Here is a 19,192-nt window from a genome sequence, read left to right as displayed (position 1 = left end):
TACTTGAAACTGAAAATCGTCACTCTTATGTCCAATTTTGTGACTATTACTTTTAAAACATGACTGCCGAATCTTTGCCGAATTTAAGTTTACAATTAGAGCCGAGTGGAATTTCAGTTACTGAAGATCGAGCTACGCAGACGGTGGAAATAGAGCAACAATTTAAGTCCACGCAGACGGAAGAATCGGAGAACACCGGAACCAAAGTCACGGAACCAATAGAGCAACAGTCTCCGTCACCAGGACAACTGGATCATACTTTTACTTCGCAGCATTTTGCGTCAAAGAAAGAATTGGAGAGGACCGAAACGGAAGTCGGTTCAAATCCATCCCCTCAAATGGAACCGATAAAGGAACAAGGTACCTCGAAAGGACAACTGGATCCTACCCAGTTTGCAACTACCTCGCGTCAAACAGCTTCAACGGAACAATTGGAAACCACCCAAGCTGAAAGCACTTCGAAGCAATCCCCTCAAATGGAACCAATAGAGGAACAAGATATGTTAAAAGGACAGTTGGATCCTACCCAGTTTTCAAGTACTTCACGTCAAACAGCATCAACGGAACAATTGAAGAACACCGGGACCAAATTCACTTCAAAGAAATCCCTTCAAATGGAACTGATAGAGGAACAAGGTACGTCGAAAGGTCAACTGTATCCTAGCCAATTTCCAAGTTCTTCGCGTCAAACAGCGTCAATGGTCCAATTGAAGAGAACCGGGACCAAATTGACTTTAAAGCCATCCCCTCAAAAAGAACCGATAGAGAAACAAGGTACGTCGAAAGGACAACTGGAAGTCGCGACACAGCAATCGATGGAACAATCAAAAGACAAATTTTTGCACCCGAGTGACGTTGGAGCGCTTCCTCTTAGACTTCAAAGACGTAAAGCTACCACGTCATCGTCATCGGCAGTTGCGACTTCCGAAAAAAAATCAAAATTTCTGCAACCTTTCAAAAAAAGGCCTCGATTTCATGGTGGAACTTCGATTGACGCTGACGCTGATGTTGCCGCGAGTCCAGTAGTTAGCGCAGCATTCGTGACGGAGTCTGTGAATTTGATTAATTTCGCGAAAGATGGAACAGGAGATGATATTTTATTGTTAAAGAAATTGTTCAGTATAATTTTCAAGTACAAAAGTGGAAGGTGAGTAAATCAATTTCATACTTAAAATAGGACTACATACAGCTAGCAGGACGCATTAAGCGGTTTCTGTGGGCCTGACTTGAGTACTATCCGTCAAGCCTCATAATTCTGACGTCTTTCTAACTGTGATTTCATTGGTTGGTCAGACGCACGCCCAATTTAGTCAAGCTCCTCCCACTAAATCCCCCTAGATACACAAGGACTTCTATTAGCTGTATGTGTTCCTGCTCCTACTTATGGGCTGAACTGTCTTTAATTTTTACCAATAAGTTTCAAAACCATCTGAACTTTTAAATTGGTTTAATTTCAAGGCGAGACAAGGACCGGACACTTCGTAAAGTTGGCCTAATTTTTAAGGATTATCCGGCAATAATCGAAGCTTTTAGAAAGCTTTTGGGTATGGACGATGCGCTTTAATTTTCTGAACCGTAGGTCAGAGACTAGCTTTAAAAATATTTTTAGCTAATAATTTATAAATAGAAATATGTATTTAATTGAGTAGATATTTAAATCAAAATTTATTTCTAATATGCATTTTAACATGACGTATTGCAGACAAAAATGCTTCTTAATCTTAGATAATTCATTTATTTTTAAGAATAGACTAAAAATGTGTATTGAATATTTTTATTTATAATTAAAATGCGTATCTACATCAATATTTTTTATTGATCCTAATTTTTAGATCTTTTTTTATTTAAAATGAAATTGTGGGGTTTTGTCGGGTTTTGGCCTATTTTTTCTAGCGGAGAGGAAATGTTGTTATCTACATTTACCTCCCCCTTTTTCAAGTAATTTTTTTCTTCAGTACATTCACGATTCGTTAAGACCGCGATAAGTCAGTTACAATTTTGTAGTTTTTCTCTGAAAATACCGAATTTTTGGTAAGTCAAGTACAGTGTTCTTCTATAATTTTTTATTTCATTTTATGAGACAATTCATCCTTGGTTCTCAATTATTTATAGATGATGAGCGAGACTTCATTGTCTAGTTTAAGCCGGTTTTACGAGACCTTTCAACCCGATCAAGATGTGGATTTCTATTCCTACGGTATACAGGAGTCATCCGAAGTTGGAAGTTCAATTTCCAATGATGTGACGACGGGCAACGTTGAAATTATTGAAGTATCTTCCGTGTCTCACGTTAATTTCCATGATAATTCTTTGTAAGTAAAACTCGCAACTTCTTAAATTTTACTTGAATCTAAGCGATGATTTCTGTTGAATTTGAAACAAGTTGAAGCGTAAATTTATGAGATGTGTTCCATAAGTATGACTGTTCACAAGAGGCTAAAAAGTGAGAGCTACTTCGAGAACGACGGAAGCGAGTCAATTGAAGTCCTACACTCGGTGGTTAATTTTGCAGTCCATCTTCTTATTTAGTCTGTATTACTAAGCCTTTGACAGCAGCACCTCACCAGGCGTATGTCTCTTTACCCTGAATCTATGACCTACCTTACTCACTTCATGACAAGCTCCAGTTTGTAACCAGTGACAAACTTATGGAACATATCTTATGAACTTATGGTTCAAGCTACAGTCCAATTATGGTCCAATCCTTTCATTTGCCTAGATAGATGTTAATAATGTTTTCCGTTACAGAGCGAGTACATCTTTTACCCCGTATAACTCTCCAACGTGGAAGCCGGACAATTACTTGGATTTTTCATCAACGTCGTCATCTTCGTCTTGTTCAAGCGCCAGTTCTGCTGGTTCATATTCTCCCGGACAAGTCAACTCCCTGGATGATTTGTACCAGCGCTACGAAAATCTATCTATTCAAGGAGGTTTGCAATTTTTGGATCAAGTAAAGATAGAGTTCTGGCATCAACCTAGCAAGTACCATTACTTCCTGGAAATCATGAAAGCGTACAAGTACCGACGGTGAGTAGTCCTTTGAATGACACTTCTTCGGAAGTCCTCCTTTGAAATTACCACTATTATTTCTTTCGTTACTTGTGAATTGTTATTGTCGAACAGGGTTCGTAAAAATCTGGAAAAATTCGTAAAATTAGATATCCAGATAAATTTCAAGTGGTTTTGTTGCGAATAAATTTAAAGTTATATACAAGTGCGGTTTATGCTGTGTTGAAAGACACAGCCTGATGGAATTCAGTTTTTCGAAGATTGTACTACGAACCCTGTTAGAAGAAGTTGAGTTTAATCAAAAGTGTATAGATATAAATGAAAGTGTGTGAGCGAGTATGTCTGCGATGGGTCGTGAAAAACTTTTCAACCTACACGCTATTTTTGTTTCACAATTCCGTTCTAGACTCTTATTGGCGGATTTGATAAAACGTGTCAAGAGACTATTTAAGGATAAACCGAATTTAATCACAGGCTTCATTTCGTTTTTACCACACGACTCTAAATTAGCTATCAAGTTAAAGTCGAAAAAAATGTCACAACCTAAAATTTGTTAAAAAGAAAAATGTCTCTATCGAAATAAAAAATATAATTTTCCTTCTAAATCTGAGGTTTATTCAAATAAATTGTTTAATACATAATTATATATAGATACTAATATTATGCCCTATTGTCATTAGAAAAGTTATTTATTGATCAATTTCGTATCTGGAAATGAATCCGTCCATATTGGTGTCCATTAGAGCGAATTCTTCATCAATTTTGACCACGTGTCTCTTGCTAATGGAATGTTTCTTCAAGGCAAATTCCCGAACCTCATCAAATTCTAAAAGACCGTTGCCATTTTTGTCGTATTGTTCGAAAATCTGGTCCAAATGCGTTTCCGTATCCAAGAGTGGCAATTCGGTCGGGACTAACGTCTCGTTGCCGATGGATCTTTTGGCTCGGCAATTGCGACATCCTACGCCCTGACGGCAACCCCTGGCGCAATTGCAGGCGAAGATATTACACCGGCCATTCCCGCAAAATGGCGTTCCTTTCGTGCAATCGTTGCACAAATTCGCGATGCCTCCGTAATAGCACGCGACATTGCAACACACAGCGTCGACTCTCGCGTCTTGCAACGTTAAGATTGCGAAGGTGAGCTGGATCGCCAGCAAGGAAAATCTTGATGACGTCACTGTGGAAAAAGTAAGAAATCGCACTTACGATTACGACCAGGAATACATATACCTAATTGGAATCATTGTGTAGTCATTTTCACTTGATGTATCTAGGCAGATTAATATTATGTATGACCAGTCATAGATTTAATTTTAGAAGTAGGAATGGAGAACGGAACGGTTAGTATTTAATTCAGTCCGACTCATAGACCACCCAGTATAGAGCCCTTCCCTCCAACACGTAACGAAAAGTTTAAATTATCTTATTGGCTCAACTACGTTTTGATGATGTTGCTGACGGGGACGGCGAAAAATAAGTAATTCCTTTTTACCTCTGTCGCTATGACCCTCCCGCCTCATCTTTCATTCTCCCCGCCCCGTCCCGTGGGGGAAGGGGGTCCGGGACTTTGACGCGCACCCAGATTTCACTGTTCTCCTTTCCTACTTCTAAAATTAAATCTATCCCTGGTATGACGAATTTTAACTAGCGAATCCTCTATCTCGCTGCGCGTTGCCCCTTATGCGCCTGAGAGCACCAATGAAATCACCGCCCAGAAAATGCCAAGTTACAAATTGCAAGTAAAGTAAATCTGTATGTATTCCTATCAGAGCCTATAGTTTCAATATCCGCTGATATTTCAAATCGTAATATATTTAAAGGTTTACTAACTTGGTATTTCGAATCTTGGTCACTCGTCACGGCAGATACTTGCAAGGTCTAACGCTCGCGGTGACATATCCGCTCCTTTAAATACATTCGTAAGCGGAAACTGATTTTCGAAGATAACGCGTACAAGCTCTCCCTTTTCAGATATCCGTTCTATATGGCGACACTTCCTAACTTCTTTTTTTTTATGAAATTACACCGAAATATGTATTGGGGTCTCGATTTAAACATTAGAGAGTTTAAGAAATTGTAAGAGAAAATCGTGAACGACAACGCGGTAGCATGCTACCATGCAAGAAGACTATGATTGTCGTCAACTAGTTTCGGGCTAGTTTGAATGTCGCAGAATCGTATTTTCTTCAATGCAAAGTTGCAACCGCCTTAACCCAGCGACTTAAAAGTTGCTAAAACTTGATTGATATTAAATGTGGGGTTTGCATTTTTAAAGGTGTGGTGACATAGCGGTTATGGCTTAGAGTCTCAGCAAGAGGGATCCCGGACTGTGAAACCGGGTGGAAAACCTGGGAAAGTTGCTGAGATTAGCGGTAATAGTTAGCATAGGGCGCTGTCGGTTAGCTGTGGCAGAGGGAGAAAGCCACCACCCCTCTTTGCATTGTAAATAGACCCACTTGTAAGCCGCAGGCTTAGTGCGGACATTCCTTCATAGACAAAAAGCTTAGATTATTATTATTGTTGTTAAAAATATCCTTTATTTTTGGGAAGTAAACCATTTTCTTTCATTCTAGTTACGAATGTGAAATCATATACAATACAATGTGTTTTATCAGCAAGAGAGAGTGTACACTTATCCTCTAGTTGAATAATGAGTATTTACAGATAATGCAAAGTGAACACGATGGGAGAACACGAGACCTGACACCAAAGTCGTTAAGAAAATTAACCAAAAATATTTTCTGTTAATTTTATCGTGAAGGAGACGCATTTTATAGTTTTTTTAAACCGTGAACGGCTTGAAATGATTCCATCTTCTCACGTGGATTACTGTTTGTCCAAGGTCGACGCTAGGCATCTTTCGAGTCACACGTTCTTACATTAATAACATTACATATGAGATGTCACGGTCACGCTACTCCCGTAGATTGACAAGTTGGATTCCTTGCTACTTGTGTTTCGTGACTTGGCAGAACCGTTACGCCGTAGCAGCGTTTGACGAAACTTGTTACTCATGGTTAAGTAAACGAAAAACGTCAAGAAGTTGGAAACGAGCACTAAGAATTTGGAAGATTCTAATTCCATCAAGAATGTTGGAACAGCTCTAACGTCAGAATAAATGACGACGATGGCGTAAGCGACGGAAGTTGGACCATGCGCCACGAGTTGCAGCGCAATCACCAAGAGTAAAGTCACCGTGACGCGCTCTTCCGTCGTCCGTGATCGCGTCACACTCGAATTGGGCACGTTGTTAACCTGTCAAGGAAAGCCATTAAACTTCTCAGTATAAGCATTAGTAACGTAATAAGAAACCGTCAAACGCTTGACACTTTCCGTTGCCAATAATGCTAATTTCCCAAGGAATGTTTCAAATAACACTGAACGATATTGCGTTTCTACTCCAATTTCGTCCAACTTACCGAGGTTGTAGATTTGTGCACCAAGGATTTTCTCCAAATTCGGGCCCTCCACAAATTAAACAGTAAAGACACCGTAACCAAAACTGTCACCAAACAGGGCACCGTGTAAGCCAATAAATGTAGCCAACCAAAGAGTGTAGTAGCCGCTCTTTCGCTAATCATATTGGAATTAATACCGAATGTATACAGTTCAAATTGGCGAATCAGCGTCGCGTTCTCTTCGATTTTTACGGTGCTCCAAGAAACTTTATACAGACTTAAAGAAGTCCCTAAAATAATTATTGCAGCCACTGAAATGGCGGCGAGGCAATAGTAAGCCCTTCGTTTGGTGCAGAGCGTCATCGAAGCTAGAGGCCACGTGACAGCGATGAATCGAAACACGCTGATGGTCACCGTTAACCAATTTGTTACGCAAGACACGCCTATAACGAAGCACTGATTTATGTAGTGAACCAACATAAAGTAATAATCCGGAATTATTATTGGAAAGCAGTACGCTGTGAGGCCAGGAATCATTGTCAAATACAAAACTGTGTTAATTCCTGAAAATGAATTTCGAAAAATAAATTCATCATTTTTTAAAGTCAAATTAAACGGTCAGATTGTCTTACCTTCTAAAAGTGCCAGTAGAAAATTGAAAACCGATTTCATTTGCGGTCGACTAAAGACAACGACGCTCGTCGAGTTCAAAACGACACCGATTACTAACAACAAGATATTGACGTAAATTGGAATACCTTTATAAAGAATTTCTAATTTATCTCGACTATAAATGAATGGCTTCAGAGCTTCGTATTGAGCCGGGTTTAAAGTGTACAATCTCAGGGTTTCGTTATAAGACATGTTGAACGCTAAGAGAGAAAACTAACAGATCCGGTTGATACAAAGATTCTAATGGTTATGATGCTCCGAGAAACTTTTTGGCAGACAGTGTCTCTATCTCTCTAATTTGATAACTGGTTTCGAAAAGAATTTAAGTCGTAAAAGGTGAACATCGGAGTTTTCGTGAGGTTAAAAGCCAAGGATGTTTCTAGTAAGGCCGAAGTAACCTAGCAGTAATGATGATACGCACTCATTAAGAAATTTGTCTCTCTTAATTTAACGTCTGGTTTTTAAAACAGTATACAAGGCAAAAGGCGCTTGACGTCCTCTCAAGGTCAAGATCCAAGGATGTTTCTAATATTTCAAAAGAAACGTAAGAAACCACTTTCTCAAATATAAGTCCATTTTACAACACCTGTTTAATGCTTCCTTTCTCAGTAGTTAGTAGAGGGCGCTGTCGGTTAGCTGTGGCAGAAGAGGCAAATAGACAAAAATCTTAGATTATTATTATTATTCTTTATTCTAATTAAGTAAACCATATTCTTCCATTCTACTTAAGAATGTCAAAACAAACGCAATACAATGTTCTCTAGCAAACTAGTTTTCTAAACCTCGAATCGGTTGAACTGATTCGTTCTTGTCAACGTGGATTACTGTTTTTAAACTGTAAAGTCTTCGAGTCACGAGTTCTTACATTAATAACATTACATATGAGATGTCACAGTCAGGCTACTCCCGTAGATTGTCAAGTTTGATTCCTTGCTACTGGTGTCCAGTGTCTTTGCAGAACCATTACGCCGAAGCAGCGTCTGACGAAACTTGTTACTCATGATCAAGTAAACGAAAAAAGTCAAGAAGTTGGAAACGAGCACTAAGAATTTGGAAGATTCTAATTCCATCAAGAATGTTGGAACAGCTCTGGCGTCAGAATAAATGACTAGGATGGCGTAAGCGACGGAAGTTGGACCATGAGCTACGATTTGCAGCGCAATCACCAAGAGTAAAGTCAACGTGACGCGTTTTTCCGTCGTCCTTGATCGCGTCACGGTCGAATTGGACACGTTGTTAACCTGTCAAGGAAAGCCATTAAACTTCTCCATGTCAACATTAGTAACGTAAAAGGTAAGCATCAAACGCGTGACACTTTCTATTGGCAAAAATGCTTATCTCCTAAAGAATGTTTATGATTGTTCCCATGTTGCGTTGAATTGCACTAACATTGATCCCAGCAATACATAAATTTCCCTTATTTGGAATCTCTAACTTGCCATTTTCAGGGCATTTCTGCTTGAACTAAAGGGGAGGAGGTGTGGAAACGTTCACCCGTGACGCCACGCCTAATGTATTTGAACTCGAAGAAATTTATGTATTACTGCTGAGTCATATTGCGTTCAAACTTACCGAGGTTGTAGATTTGTGCACCAAGGATTTTCTCCTAATTCGGGCCCTCCACAAATTAAACAGTAGAGACACCGTAACCAAAACAGTCACCAAACAGGGCACCGTGTAAGCCAATAAATGTAGCCAACCGAAGAGTGTAGTAGCCGCTCTTTCGCTAATCATATTGAAATTAAAACCGAATGTATACAGTTCATATTGACGAATCAACGTCGCGTTCACTTCGATATTTACGGTGGTCAAAGACACTGTACACAGACTTAGACCAGTCGCGAACATAAGCGTGGCAACCACTGAAATGCCGATGAGGCAATAGTAAGCCCTTCGTTTGGTGCAGAGCGTCATCGAAGCTAGAGGCCACGTGACAGCGATGAATCGAAAGACGCTGATTGTCACCGTTAACCAATTGGACACGCAAGACACGCCTATAACAACGCACTGATTTATGTAGTGAACCAACACAAAGTAGTAATCCACAATTAATATTGGAAAGCAGTACGCTGTGATGCCCGGAATCATTGTCAAGTACAAAACGATGTTAATTCCTGAAATTGAATTTCGAAAAATAAATTCATCATTTGTTCAAAGTGAAATTAAACGGACAGGTTGTCTTACCTTCTAAAAGTGCCAGTAGAAAATTGAAAACCGATTTCATTTGCGGTCGACTAAAGACAACGACGCTCGTCGAGTTCAAAACGACACCAATTACTAACAACAAAATATTGACGTAAATTGGAATACCTTTATATAAAACTTCTATTTCATCTTGACTGTAAGTGGATATTTTCAACGCTTCGTATTCATCCTGGCTTAAAGTGTACAATCTCAGGGTTTCGTTATAAACCATGTTGAACGCTAAGAGAGAAAACTAACAGATCCGGTTGATACAAAGATTGGTATGGTATTGTTAAGGATGCGCCGAGAAACTTGTTGGCCGACAGAGTGTCTCTCTCTTTCTCTCTCTCTCATTCTCTTTCTCTCTCTTTCTCTCTCTTTCTCTCTCCTTCTCTCTCCCCCTCTCTCTCTAATTTGATAACTGGTTTCGAAAAGAATTGAAGTCGTAAAAGGTGAACATCGGAGTTTTCGAGAGGTTAAAAGCCAAGGATGTTTCTAGTAAGACAGAAATAACGTAACAGGAAGGATGATGTGACGTTGCGTAGCTCTTGGCGTTCTCTCAAGGTTAAGATCCAAGGATGTTCCTAATATTTCATAAGAAACGTAATCAATATAAAAACAAAGAAATAATCCATTTTCTCAAAATAAACTTTGTATGATAATTTTCCTACACCTTAATAGAACCGAACCATTTACCCCAAACATGATTGGTTGAATTCTCGCAGGCTGAGAGGGGTAAGGGTAAGAGGTTCTGGCTAGCAGACGCCACTAAAGCAATGGCAGGTGGCGCACTAGTCCTTGGTAGTTTTTAAGAATAATTAAATGTTCTAATTATCATTTATAATTTTCTTTTTACAAACCTTTTAAAGGAGGTTTTTTAAAGTATAATGTTATGTTACATAAACGTTTTATTTAATATTCAATCTGATTTTACATATTATAGGCCTATATAAAATCTTTAATCCTCAAAATCGGGGGCTATTTTTATTCATTTGATTGTCACTCAACGGTTTATCTATATCTGTATTCCAATTTCTAATTATCAAAAACACTTTGCAACGGCGTCACACTAGAGACGAACTAATACGCCTATCCTTATCTTGAATTAATATAAGCAACGATTTGCTATCATCGACACAATTCAAAAACATGGCTTTATATAAGCCTCAAGGACTAGATTATATAATCTTATTATATTTAAATAAGCAGTCTGAGTTTTCGAGTCGAGGTTTTACAGTCGGCTTCTTCGTGGCACCATGGATGTACTTGGATTATTGCAAGTTGTTGGCGCTGTACTGGGCGCCCTAGTCGCCATTGTAGTTGGATATTGGTAAGTAATTACATAAGTATATAAGAGAGAATTGTGCTACACAAAGTTGGCCCGGTAATTGTAACATGATTCTTCCCAACATCATTTTACATTTGGAGTGCGCAAGGTTACTAAACCGAATCACATACGCCATGTAAATAGTTCCCCTCATCATTACTCTATAAGCTGTGCTTAACTATTTGCCAAGGCGCATGCATGCGCTTGTGGGTTTTTGTCCCAGCCACGTCAAGACAATCAAGGTTTGTGTCTACTTGATTGCTGAGGATTTAGTAAATACCAAACAGTTATAGAATTCACCCTAGCACGGTGCTATAGTTACCCATCTGCAGTAAGTTTGATGAGCAAGGGAGAGCAAACAAAAATGGTGCCATGAGCCCGGGAAGAATCATGTTACATAACTAAAGTATTAAGAGGATACAGAGTGTCATACTTCTAGTATTATCCCCTTCTGATTGAAGGGATTGTAATTCGCATTCACTTTTACTGAAATGTTTAATTTTTAGGATATATTTCCGAAATAATCATTACTGGGTTGGAAAGTCTATTCCTTACGATACACCAATACCATTTATTGGAACTGCCATTGGACTCGTGACTAGAAAGGTACACTTAACAATTATAAAAGTCATTAAGTTTAGACTACCATAAGGTTTTCATCGTTTAAAACGCTTGAAGATGAGTAAATTAAAGTTAGTTAAATCGTTATTTGAAAATTAAAATATTTTGAAAACGGAAAGGACAAGCAGTCCGAGGTCATAACCTAGTCGCTCGCTCTGTGGTACGGAAAATAATATCTGTATTGCGGGAACTATTGAACTGCGTATATTTTCCCTCATAATGTCGTCTTTATGAGTATTTGAACCGCAATGGATATACATTTAAACAAATATCACGCCTATACCTTTTCACGTTCGCTTTAAAGGGATAATGAAGTATAAAAACATGTTGTTTTTAATTGAAATTAAGGGTGTTAAAATATGCGTAAAAACATAAAGCTAACTCATCAAAACATTCTCGTTAAATTCCCTCCCCTTTTTTTAAGAAATTTCCATCTTCTAAATTTCTTGCAAAATGGAGGAGTTAGGTTTAGCAACTTTGAAAATTTATGAGTTAGCCTAATATTTTTAAGCATATTTCGACAACCGTAATAAATTAAAAAGAACTTGCTTTTCCACTTCATTATCCCTTTAATACTACTTGTTTTTATCTATATAGTTTTGATATAAGGTAGGCGTAAATGAGATGCTTTATCAGTTGGTTATTTTTACCTGCCTGTAGATAATACATTGTTATATAAAGCGGAGATTTTAGTTTCGTAGCTTTGGGTGACCTTGTTTAGATGCACGAAAAAAACATTAGCAAGGACCTCGATATGTAAAGATTCGAGCTCATTGTTAAATAACTTTTACCAAAATGACAATCAAATACCGCGCCATGAATCCTAAAACTTAATATATCGTTTACTAATGCGTAGCTCCCTCAATCACGCGTCAGTAGGGCATGATTGAGTTAGCTATGGCTTAAGAAAAGGGGCTAACGAGGTATAGCGCCATCTCGATGCACGAAATTGAACCATTTTCAAACAAAACCCGGTTAGAGCGATATTAAACTTTTGTTTTAAATCCTAAATTTCAAACAATCTTCGAAGTTTTATTTTTATAAATTGCGGTAAAACACTTGTAGTAATAAATAATCGAAATTTTAATTGTATTTTTAAATAAAAATGTTTTATTTAATTTCAGTTGTTTCACGTAGTTGATCAGGATCTGTACAACAAATATGGCCGAGTTTTCGGGTACCGTACAAAACTTTGTACTAATTCAATTTAATTTCAATTTAATTTCAATTACAATTAATGAAAACTTTAACTAATTTTGATTTAATTGTAGAACTTACAACGGACCCAGTCCCGTTATTTACGTTGCTGAGCCGGAATTGGTCAAACAAATTTTGGTCAAAGAATTTAGTAACTTTTCAACAAGAAGAGTGAGTGAATTTCATTCAAGCAATTTCAACGCTAACAAACAATTTGGTCGTTGTGAATGTTGTTCTTCATTTTGTAGGTATTGATTTCCGGGAATCCCATAAATGACAACATGTTGTTTGTACTTCCGGGTGGTGACCAATGGAAGAACGTGCGAAACACCATGACACCGGCCTTCTCCTCGGGAAAACTCAAAAAGGTTTTTAGATCTACCAATTTACTATGTTTTGTAGAAGCTTGGCAATGTGGCGAATTTTACTAATTAAATCAGCTGCCATTGATATGGTTTTATCATGCTAAGCCTAATTTTAAAGGGATGCGCAATGCATTATGAAGGGGCGGGGCCTATCTCGAGCTGATCTTTCATCAAATAGAGCTATACTGGTCACGCGTGAATTTTGCAGCGTTATCAGTGTGCTGCGAATGGGTCTCGACATTTCAGATGAATCTTACCGTTCCACGCTGCTAGTCACATGACATTGCCCAATCACTACTACGGGAGATAGTAACGCTACTACTTCAAAATGTAGTTCTTGACATAGCCCCCTACATAACGCGCATAGTACATCCCATAAAATGTGTTCCACGATTAGAACTTGGTTATTATCTTTTGGCAGTTCCTCCCTTTGGTTACCGAATGCGCCGAATCTGCAGTGGCCAACTTCAAGAAGTATTCCGAGGGTGGAAAACCAGTTGATTGTAAAAGGTTAGTATTTGTAATTGTCAACGATGTATAAATATTGTCATCAAATCGAACTACTGTTGTTATTAAAGACTTTAACATTGTTTCTGTTTGATGTTTTCAGAATATTTGGAAGCTACACGTTGGATGTTATTGGTAAGTTTCGATCAAACTTGTCACCACTTTTCAATTATTTGACAATTCTTTTTGTAATAGCAAATGTCGGCTTTGGGACGAAATTAGACTCTCAAAATGATCCTGACAACCAGTTCGTCTATCACGCCAAACGTGTATTTTCAGTTGACATCAATTATAAAACTCTTATTGCACGTAAGTCATCTTAATTTATTTTTGGTTAGAACCCCCTAACCCCCCCCCCCAACCTTGTGAGTGAGAGGGAAATACTTATTTTTTTCTCTCTCTGCGCATGGGCAAAATTTCAAACCCACCACTCAGCAATGTCCGGAGAGATATAGTTCCTTTTCCCCATGTGACCTATAGCTCCTTCCCCCTCGGGTGTAACGCGTATTTGGTAGCCGGCCTTTTGGCCCAGTTGGGATGGGATTCCATAATACGTTAGTATTTATTCATATCCATGGTTGGACGATAGTTACTTTACTAGAATAGGCACTTGAAGCAAACCGTCTCAGGTTGCTTTGTTATTTACCTATCTAGTTTCTTTTCAGTTCTTTTACCACGATTCGGCCGGCTCTTGGGTTTTTCCATTTTTCCCGCCGATACTATGCAATTCTTCGAAGAACTGACCCTCTCGATCGTCGAAAATAGGAAAAGAAATAAGAGGGTACACTGAATAAGATTTTTAAACAAATTTCGAGTTGATTGGCGTTTTTTAACGAATAACAACTTTTCTTGTAAACATTGGCAGGAATATCACGATCTTTTGCAAATTCTAATTGAAAGCATGGAAGCTAACGAGGAAGCCGAAGCTCGAGAAAAAGCAGCCGCCATTGAGAAGGGAACCACTGTACCTACTCAAGTTGACGACATCAAGAGGAAACGTAAGTTAAATAGATCGAAACCACCTTTTTATTTGGGGGGAGGGGGGAGAGGATTATTTCTCTCTTCAGAGAAAGGGATAAAGACTTGAAAAGTGTATATCGTAATGGGAATGCAGTCACTCCGCGAAGCATTCAATCATTTTCCCAGTTCCTAATTACTTACTCCATACTTTTATTTGTCTTTGATAGCGCTGAATCGAACCGAGTTTCTGGCACAAACTATCATGTTCTTTATTGCGGGTTACGATTCGACGGCGGCGACTTTAACAGCGGCCACATACTACTTGGCGACCAATCCCGAATGCCAGAAGAAAGTTCTGGAAGAAGTTGACAGAATATGGAAAGATAGAGTAGGTTTTTTTGTCTCATTCAATTAACAATATTGATTTTTGAATTACTCGCCTTTTAAAAAAAATTTCTTTAGAAAATGCTTGACCAAGACGCCTTGAATGATGCCAAATACTTAGGTGCCTGCATTGACGAAACTTTGAGACTGTCACCTCCGGCGACAAGGTGAGGACTTCAATTTTATCCTAAACCGCCATAGAAAACTGTAAGCGAACACGTTGTTTCTAAACATTTTCCAATTTCAGAGTTGAAAGGACCTGTACGAAAGAAACGAAATTAGGGGACACCGGTGTGAAAATTCCAAAAGGACTTATCGTTGAAATCCCAATTTTCGCAATGCATCACGACCCCAAGAACTTCCCGGATCCCGAGAAATTCGACCCTGAAAGGTAATTTAATTGTCATTGGTCATCGAATTGACCATGGACTCATTTTCAACTCTTTTTCAACTAGGTTTCTGGACGATTCCAAATTGGAAAATACGAACTCTTACGCTTACCTTCCGTTTGGAAATGGACCTCGTCTGTGCATAGCTCAAAGATTGGCTCTACTCGAAGTCAAATTTGCTTTACTTCACGTCTTAAGAGATTTCAAGTTCTCACCTTCGGCCCAAACACACGTAAGTCAACTTATGGCCAACATATCTTATGAACTTATGTTAAAACTTATTGTTAACTAAATATCTTTTAAAACTGAACATATTTATATTTGATTCGCTAATAAATTTGCGTTGTGTTTTTTCAGATTCCAACTGTTTATCAAAACGCCGTGGTTTTACAAATGGAGGATGTTATATTGAATGTTATTAAAAGGCGATAATGAACAACTAGGGTTTAATCAATGTTTTTAAAACTTCGTATCAAGATTGAGTCGTACACGGTGATTTACAAGGCAAAGAACATTGGACCACCCTAACTAGCCTTCCATGCTAAACAGCATACCAATATTACTATTTAATTCACCAGTACTTATCAATTATTGTCTAATGGAATAATGAGTAATTTCAGATAGTGCAAAATTAACACTAATGGGAGAACACAATGAGACACTTTTTATGTATTAATTGGGATATTAAATAAAATTGCGGTTTGATGTTTAATTTAAGTGTGGTCATTGGATATAATGAAAAACGAAACAATATGAGACAAAAAATATTGGTTAAATTTAATATTAGCCTTATCCGCTTTTGATACTACCAACTTAATAACAGAATGTTGAGGATTTGCGAACAACAATTCAACGTAATATCTTTGAAGTAATCGTTTCATCATTGAGCTCTGTGGTTTAAACCCAGGATGCACTTGTCACCCTGTTTCATATGGATTTTCCGTGCCCGTACATGTATTGTCCACATATCTGAACCAGATTGCGAAATCCCAGATGGCTGTCGTTTAGAAACACGAAACTATATATCTCTGCCACTAGCTACAACAAGGAACCACGACATAAAGATCGAGCTATTTCACGCACGCGATGAGCAAAATCGTTCTAGGATCGTCTTGTCCTTGTCCTCATTCGTGCACTAGGTTAATTATCTTCACAACAATTAGCATACCAATTATCTCGCCCTTATAATAGATAGAAAAAATCGTATCGGAATCTAAGGATATAAAATTGGTGGGTATAGTTTTTTAACGGTAGAAGAGAAATGTACTTGTGTTGGTCGCTTTAAGTCCTTCAAGTTCTTAGATTTTTGCAAAGCTTAGGTCTAAATATATTAGCCCCTATGTGTCTGTAGATCAGTAGTGACGTAGTTCTTGAAGCACAAATGGCTCTCAAAATTGGTGTTTTAGACGTAAATATGTTTTTATACTAAAATATGTCTTAATTGAGAACGGATTAAACGAATTAATTACTTAATTTCTCGCAATAATACCATACAGACGACCATGAGTGCCACTATCAGTGAAAGTTACATTGGCACAGCAAACAGATTGCGGAAGTTCGTAAATATAAGGTCATATTACCTATTAAACACGGTTAATTATTAACATTTTCAATATTAAGTTTAATTTTTAATTAGTGAGGAGCTAGTTGAGTTCAGTAGCGATGATCTCTTGGGGTATAAAGGGACCGGATACATAGGCATGGTTAGTGACATTATTTAGGAGTTATCGAGTTATAGATTTCCTAAATTGCTAATAATATTTTGATTGCGTATTTTTAGAGATCGGACCTCGTCTTGATGCAGACGGGCATTGTCAGAACGAAATATCTGAATTCCTACATTTTCAGCACACCAGTTGATGCCGCGTCAAGTCTGATCATTTCCGGTGCTCCTCAAGCTCGACAAATATTTTCAGCCAACACCATTCTGCAGCTTCAGAATTCGGTAAGAGAATTGCAATAGCTTTGTTGGGGTCCAAAACAGAGAGACGACCTCGGCAGTAAATTGGATACGATAAATGACTCGCACTAAAATGAATGTTGCAGGTTTTCGTAGCTTTGGCAATTACCACCGTCGGAATGTGGTTCATGAACGCCTTGATCGAGAAATTGATATCTCGTAATGGAGAGCGGAATTTCATTGGATTAAACACGAAAAATTGGCTCATTTTTCGATTCCTGACTGACATACTTCTACTAAATTCACCTCTAATTACGAAAAGTGAGAAATTCTTGTGTACAATTTTATTCATAACCCTATAATGTATAAGTATCGGTTTAGGCATTCCTCACTTATGGCCTCGAAATTTGCCGTCTGCATTTCTGTATTTCTCATGGCTGATTGCGCAAACCATTTTGTTGTGGAACGTCTTAAGTCACTACAGCGCAGACGCCTCCACAACCGTCTATGACAAAATTGAAACTTTGGCCGACTTGGAAAGACAGGAAAATGTTAGACCGAGACTCCTGAGAAACACCTCGGAGCACCGTCTCTTGCAAACGCTAGTAAGTAAATCATTAGTACATACATCTGAAGAATTAAACCATTACAATGGAGTAGAGGAATATTTTGATTAACCGCAAGGATCTCTTTAAATCACTTCATAGGTGAATAGCAAATTGCTGGGACAGAAAATTGACAACATGATGAAGTTGGATGAAATCTATTTGGAATCGGTGGAAGATATCCTTAACGAGAAACTGTACATGGATGTGTCCGAGAGGAAAACAGTCTTACTGACCAACGATAGAATGCTACTCTACGGGTGTTGCTACGAATTGCAGTTACTATCGCGAGGTAAAGTGGAATTGCACTTTTCAAACAAGCCTTTCCTTCAATCGCCCATGTTCTTCATGATTTACCGGAACGTTTCCTCGGACCTTCAAGAAATTATCAACCAAAAGTACGTCATTACGATAGAAAGTAAATAATTGTTGACACTTCATGGTTTATTCGTCATTTCGATTTCAGATTGGGAGCGTTGTTCGACTCGCGCCCTTACGATTATCTTCATTTCACATGCAAGTACATTGTCTACCATCGCAATGTTTGGGAGAAACCCCAGGACAATGTGGAACCATTAAACTTGGAAATTTTGATTGTGCCTTCTCTACTCGTAATGATGTCGTGCGTAGCTGGTTTCTTCATCTCCTTTGGGAAACATAATTAACATAACAACCAGTGTCCAACAAAATGAAAAACAATTAATTTGAAATTGTGGTGAACAATTCATCTTCGAACAATGAACTTTTGTTACGAATTCTGTAATTTAGTTATAAACATTTTGATCTGCACATCGATTAGGAAGACACTTAATTCACTTATGTTACGCAATATTCCTTATGTTTATAGCATATTCTGTATCCATATTATTTCAAAAAGAAAGTTGTTTCGAGTTCTCTATGAAGTTTTCTGTACCACTTACACGTAGCTTCGCGTTACTTTCTGGAACAATTTACAAAATTTCAACCCTAAACTATACAGTTCGGCCCAAATGGTGCATGCTACAATGAAACAGTAAAAACGCGATAAAACAATTGCCCGAATCGATCCCTGTTATCTAATATAAGTAGTAATGTTACACACTTGATGAGTCAATACCTTTTCGAATCTTTTTGTCCTCATTCGTGCACCTTCATACCAATTACCATACCCATTGTTTCTCAATTGGAATCGATAGAAAAACCTATTTTAATCTTGTTATACAAAAGCTTTATTCTTTCTCTATTTTATGCTATAAGTGCACTTTAAATATTTCATATCGATTCCTATGTAATTTAGTGTAATCTTCACGCAAACACACCATGACGCGCGTCTCGAGACGTTGACGCACAGCGCGAATGGCTCTTAAAATCGGTGTTCTAGACGTAAAGATGTTCTCATTAAAATAAATCTTTAATTTTTATTTATAATTGTTTTTATTTACTTTTGTAAATAATTATAGCATTATATATTTGCTTTAGACGAGCTTGTATGGCGCCATTAGCGAAAGTTTCATCGGGACAGCCAACAGATTGCGCAAGTTCTTAAATATCAGGTCAAATTGCTACATCGGGTAATATTTCACGTATTAATTATTTCAATTTAAATTTTAGCGAGGAATTAGTGGAATTTAGCAACGAGGATGTGTTCGATTATAAGGGGACCGGATACATCGGAGAGGTCAGTGATAA

At 38.0% G+C, this 19,192-nt stretch overlaps 4 protein-coding genes and 1 long non-coding RNA gene across 5 annotated transcripts; 3 read left to right on the top strand and 2 right to left on the bottom strand.

The window, feature by feature from the left end:
- The first annotated feature begins 883 nt into the window (after positions 1-883).
- Positions 884-2,306, top strand: LOC149678041 (uncharacterized). Its single transcript, XR_016366246.1, has 4 exons — positions 884-1,147; positions 1,459-1,544; positions 1,940-2,031; positions 2,113-2,306. It is a non-coding gene; the product is annotated as an uncharacterized LOC149678041 (long non-coding RNA).
- A 1,395-nt stretch (positions 2,307-3,701) lies between these two features.
- Positions 3,702-5,828, bottom strand: LOC149678040 (uncharacterized). The gene is made up of 2 exons (XM_089836982.1): positions 5,804-5,828; positions 3,702-4,192 (listed from the first exon to the last, which is right to left on the bottom strand). The coding sequence occupies exons 1-2, from the start codon at positions 5,826-5,828 to the stop codon at positions 3,702-3,704; spliced, it is 516 nt and encodes a 171-aa protein (XP_089693108.1).
- Positions 5,829-7,853: 2,025 nt separating this feature from the next.
- LOC149678039 (uncharacterized) lies at positions 7,854-9,551 on the bottom strand. The gene is made up of 4 exons (XM_089836981.1): positions 9,270-9,551; positions 8,658-9,199; positions 7,965-8,326; positions 7,854-7,920 (listed from the first exon to the last, which is right to left on the bottom strand). Exons 1-4 carry the CDS (start codon positions 9,499-9,501, stop codon positions 7,854-7,856), a joined length of 1,203 nt encoding a protein of 400 aa, XP_089693107.1. The 5' UTR covers positions 9,502-9,551.
- Positions 9,552-10,510: 959 nt separating this feature from the next.
- On the top strand, positions 10,511-15,649 carry LOC149678038 (cytochrome P450 3A21-like). The gene is made up of 15 exons (XM_089837057.1): positions 10,511-10,599; positions 11,103-11,202; positions 12,342-12,394; positions 12,489-12,585; positions 12,663-12,782; positions 13,201-13,289; positions 13,390-13,421; positions 13,482-13,595; positions 13,952-14,067; positions 14,152-14,284; positions 14,474-14,634; positions 14,709-14,797; positions 14,878-15,021; positions 15,086-15,251; positions 15,377-15,649. Exons 1-15 carry the CDS (start codon positions 10,526-10,528, stop codon positions 15,449-15,451), a joined length of 1,563 nt encoding a protein of 520 aa, XP_089693183.1. The 5' UTR covers positions 10,511-10,525; the 3' UTR covers positions 15,452-15,649.
- A 2,013-nt stretch (positions 15,650-17,662) lies between these two features.
- LOC149678037 (uncharacterized) lies at positions 17,663-18,503 on the top strand. The gene is made up of 2 exons (XM_089836980.1): positions 17,663-17,922; positions 17,991-18,503. The coding sequence occupies exons 1-2, from the start codon at positions 17,663-17,665 to the stop codon at positions 18,187-18,189; spliced, it is 459 nt and encodes a 152-aa protein (XP_089693106.1). The 3' UTR covers positions 18,190-18,503.
- Positions 18,504-19,192: the final 689 nt, after the last annotated feature.

This window comes from Phalangium opilio, unplaced genomic scaffold, assembly GCF_054372755.1.
Source record: "Phalangium opilio isolate 3A_F unplaced genomic scaffold, DU_Popi_V2 ptg000042l_1, whole genome shotgun sequence".
Classification (NCBI taxonomy): Eukaryota; Metazoa; Arthropoda; class Arachnida; order Opiliones; family Phalangiidae; genus Phalangium; species Phalangium opilio.
The sequence above is the reverse complement of the archived record's forward strand: the minus strand, read 5'-3'. Positions and strand labels throughout refer to the sequence as shown.

Bases quoted from the DNA above. Each gene is read 5' to 3' on its own strand.
- LOC149678038 (XM_089837057.1), top strand. From the start codon at position 10,526: ATGGATGTACTTGGATTATTGCAAGTTGTTGGCGCTGTACTGGGCGCC. The intron at 12,586-12,662 runs GTGAGTGAATTT...TTCATTTTGTAG, and splicing joins GTAACTTTTCAACAAGAAGA to GTATTGATTTCCGGGAATCC. The intron at 13,422-13,481 runs GTAAGTTTCGAT...TTTTTGTAATAG, and splicing joins CTACACGTTGGATGTTATTG to CAAATGTCGGCTTTGGGACG.
- LOC149678040 (XM_089836982.1), bottom strand. From the start codon at position 5,828: ATGGAATCATTTCAAGCCGTTCACG. The intron at 4,193-5,803 runs GTTTAAAAAAAC...CTTTTTCCACAG, and splicing joins ATCATTTCAAGCCGTTCACG to TGACGTCATCAAGATTTTCC.
- LOC149678037 (XM_089836980.1), top strand. From the start codon at position 17,663: ATGATGAAGTTGGATGAAATCTATTTGGAATCGGTGGAAGATATCCTT. The intron at 17,923-17,990 runs GTACGTCATTAC...TTTCGATTTCAG, and splicing joins CAAGAAATTATCAACCAAAA to ATTGGGAGCGTTGTTCGACT.
- LOC149678039 (XM_089836981.1), bottom strand. From the start codon at position 9,501: ATGGTTTATAACGAAACCCTGAGATTGTACACTTTAAGCCAGGATGAA. The intron at 9,200-9,269 runs GTAAGACAACCT...ATTCAATTTCAG, and splicing joins TCTACTGGCACTTTTAGAAG to GAATTAACATCGTTTTGTAC. The intron at 8,327-8,657 runs GTAAGTTTGAAC...TTTCCTTGACAG, and splicing joins TGCACAAATCTACAACCTCG to GTTAACAACGTGTCCAATTC.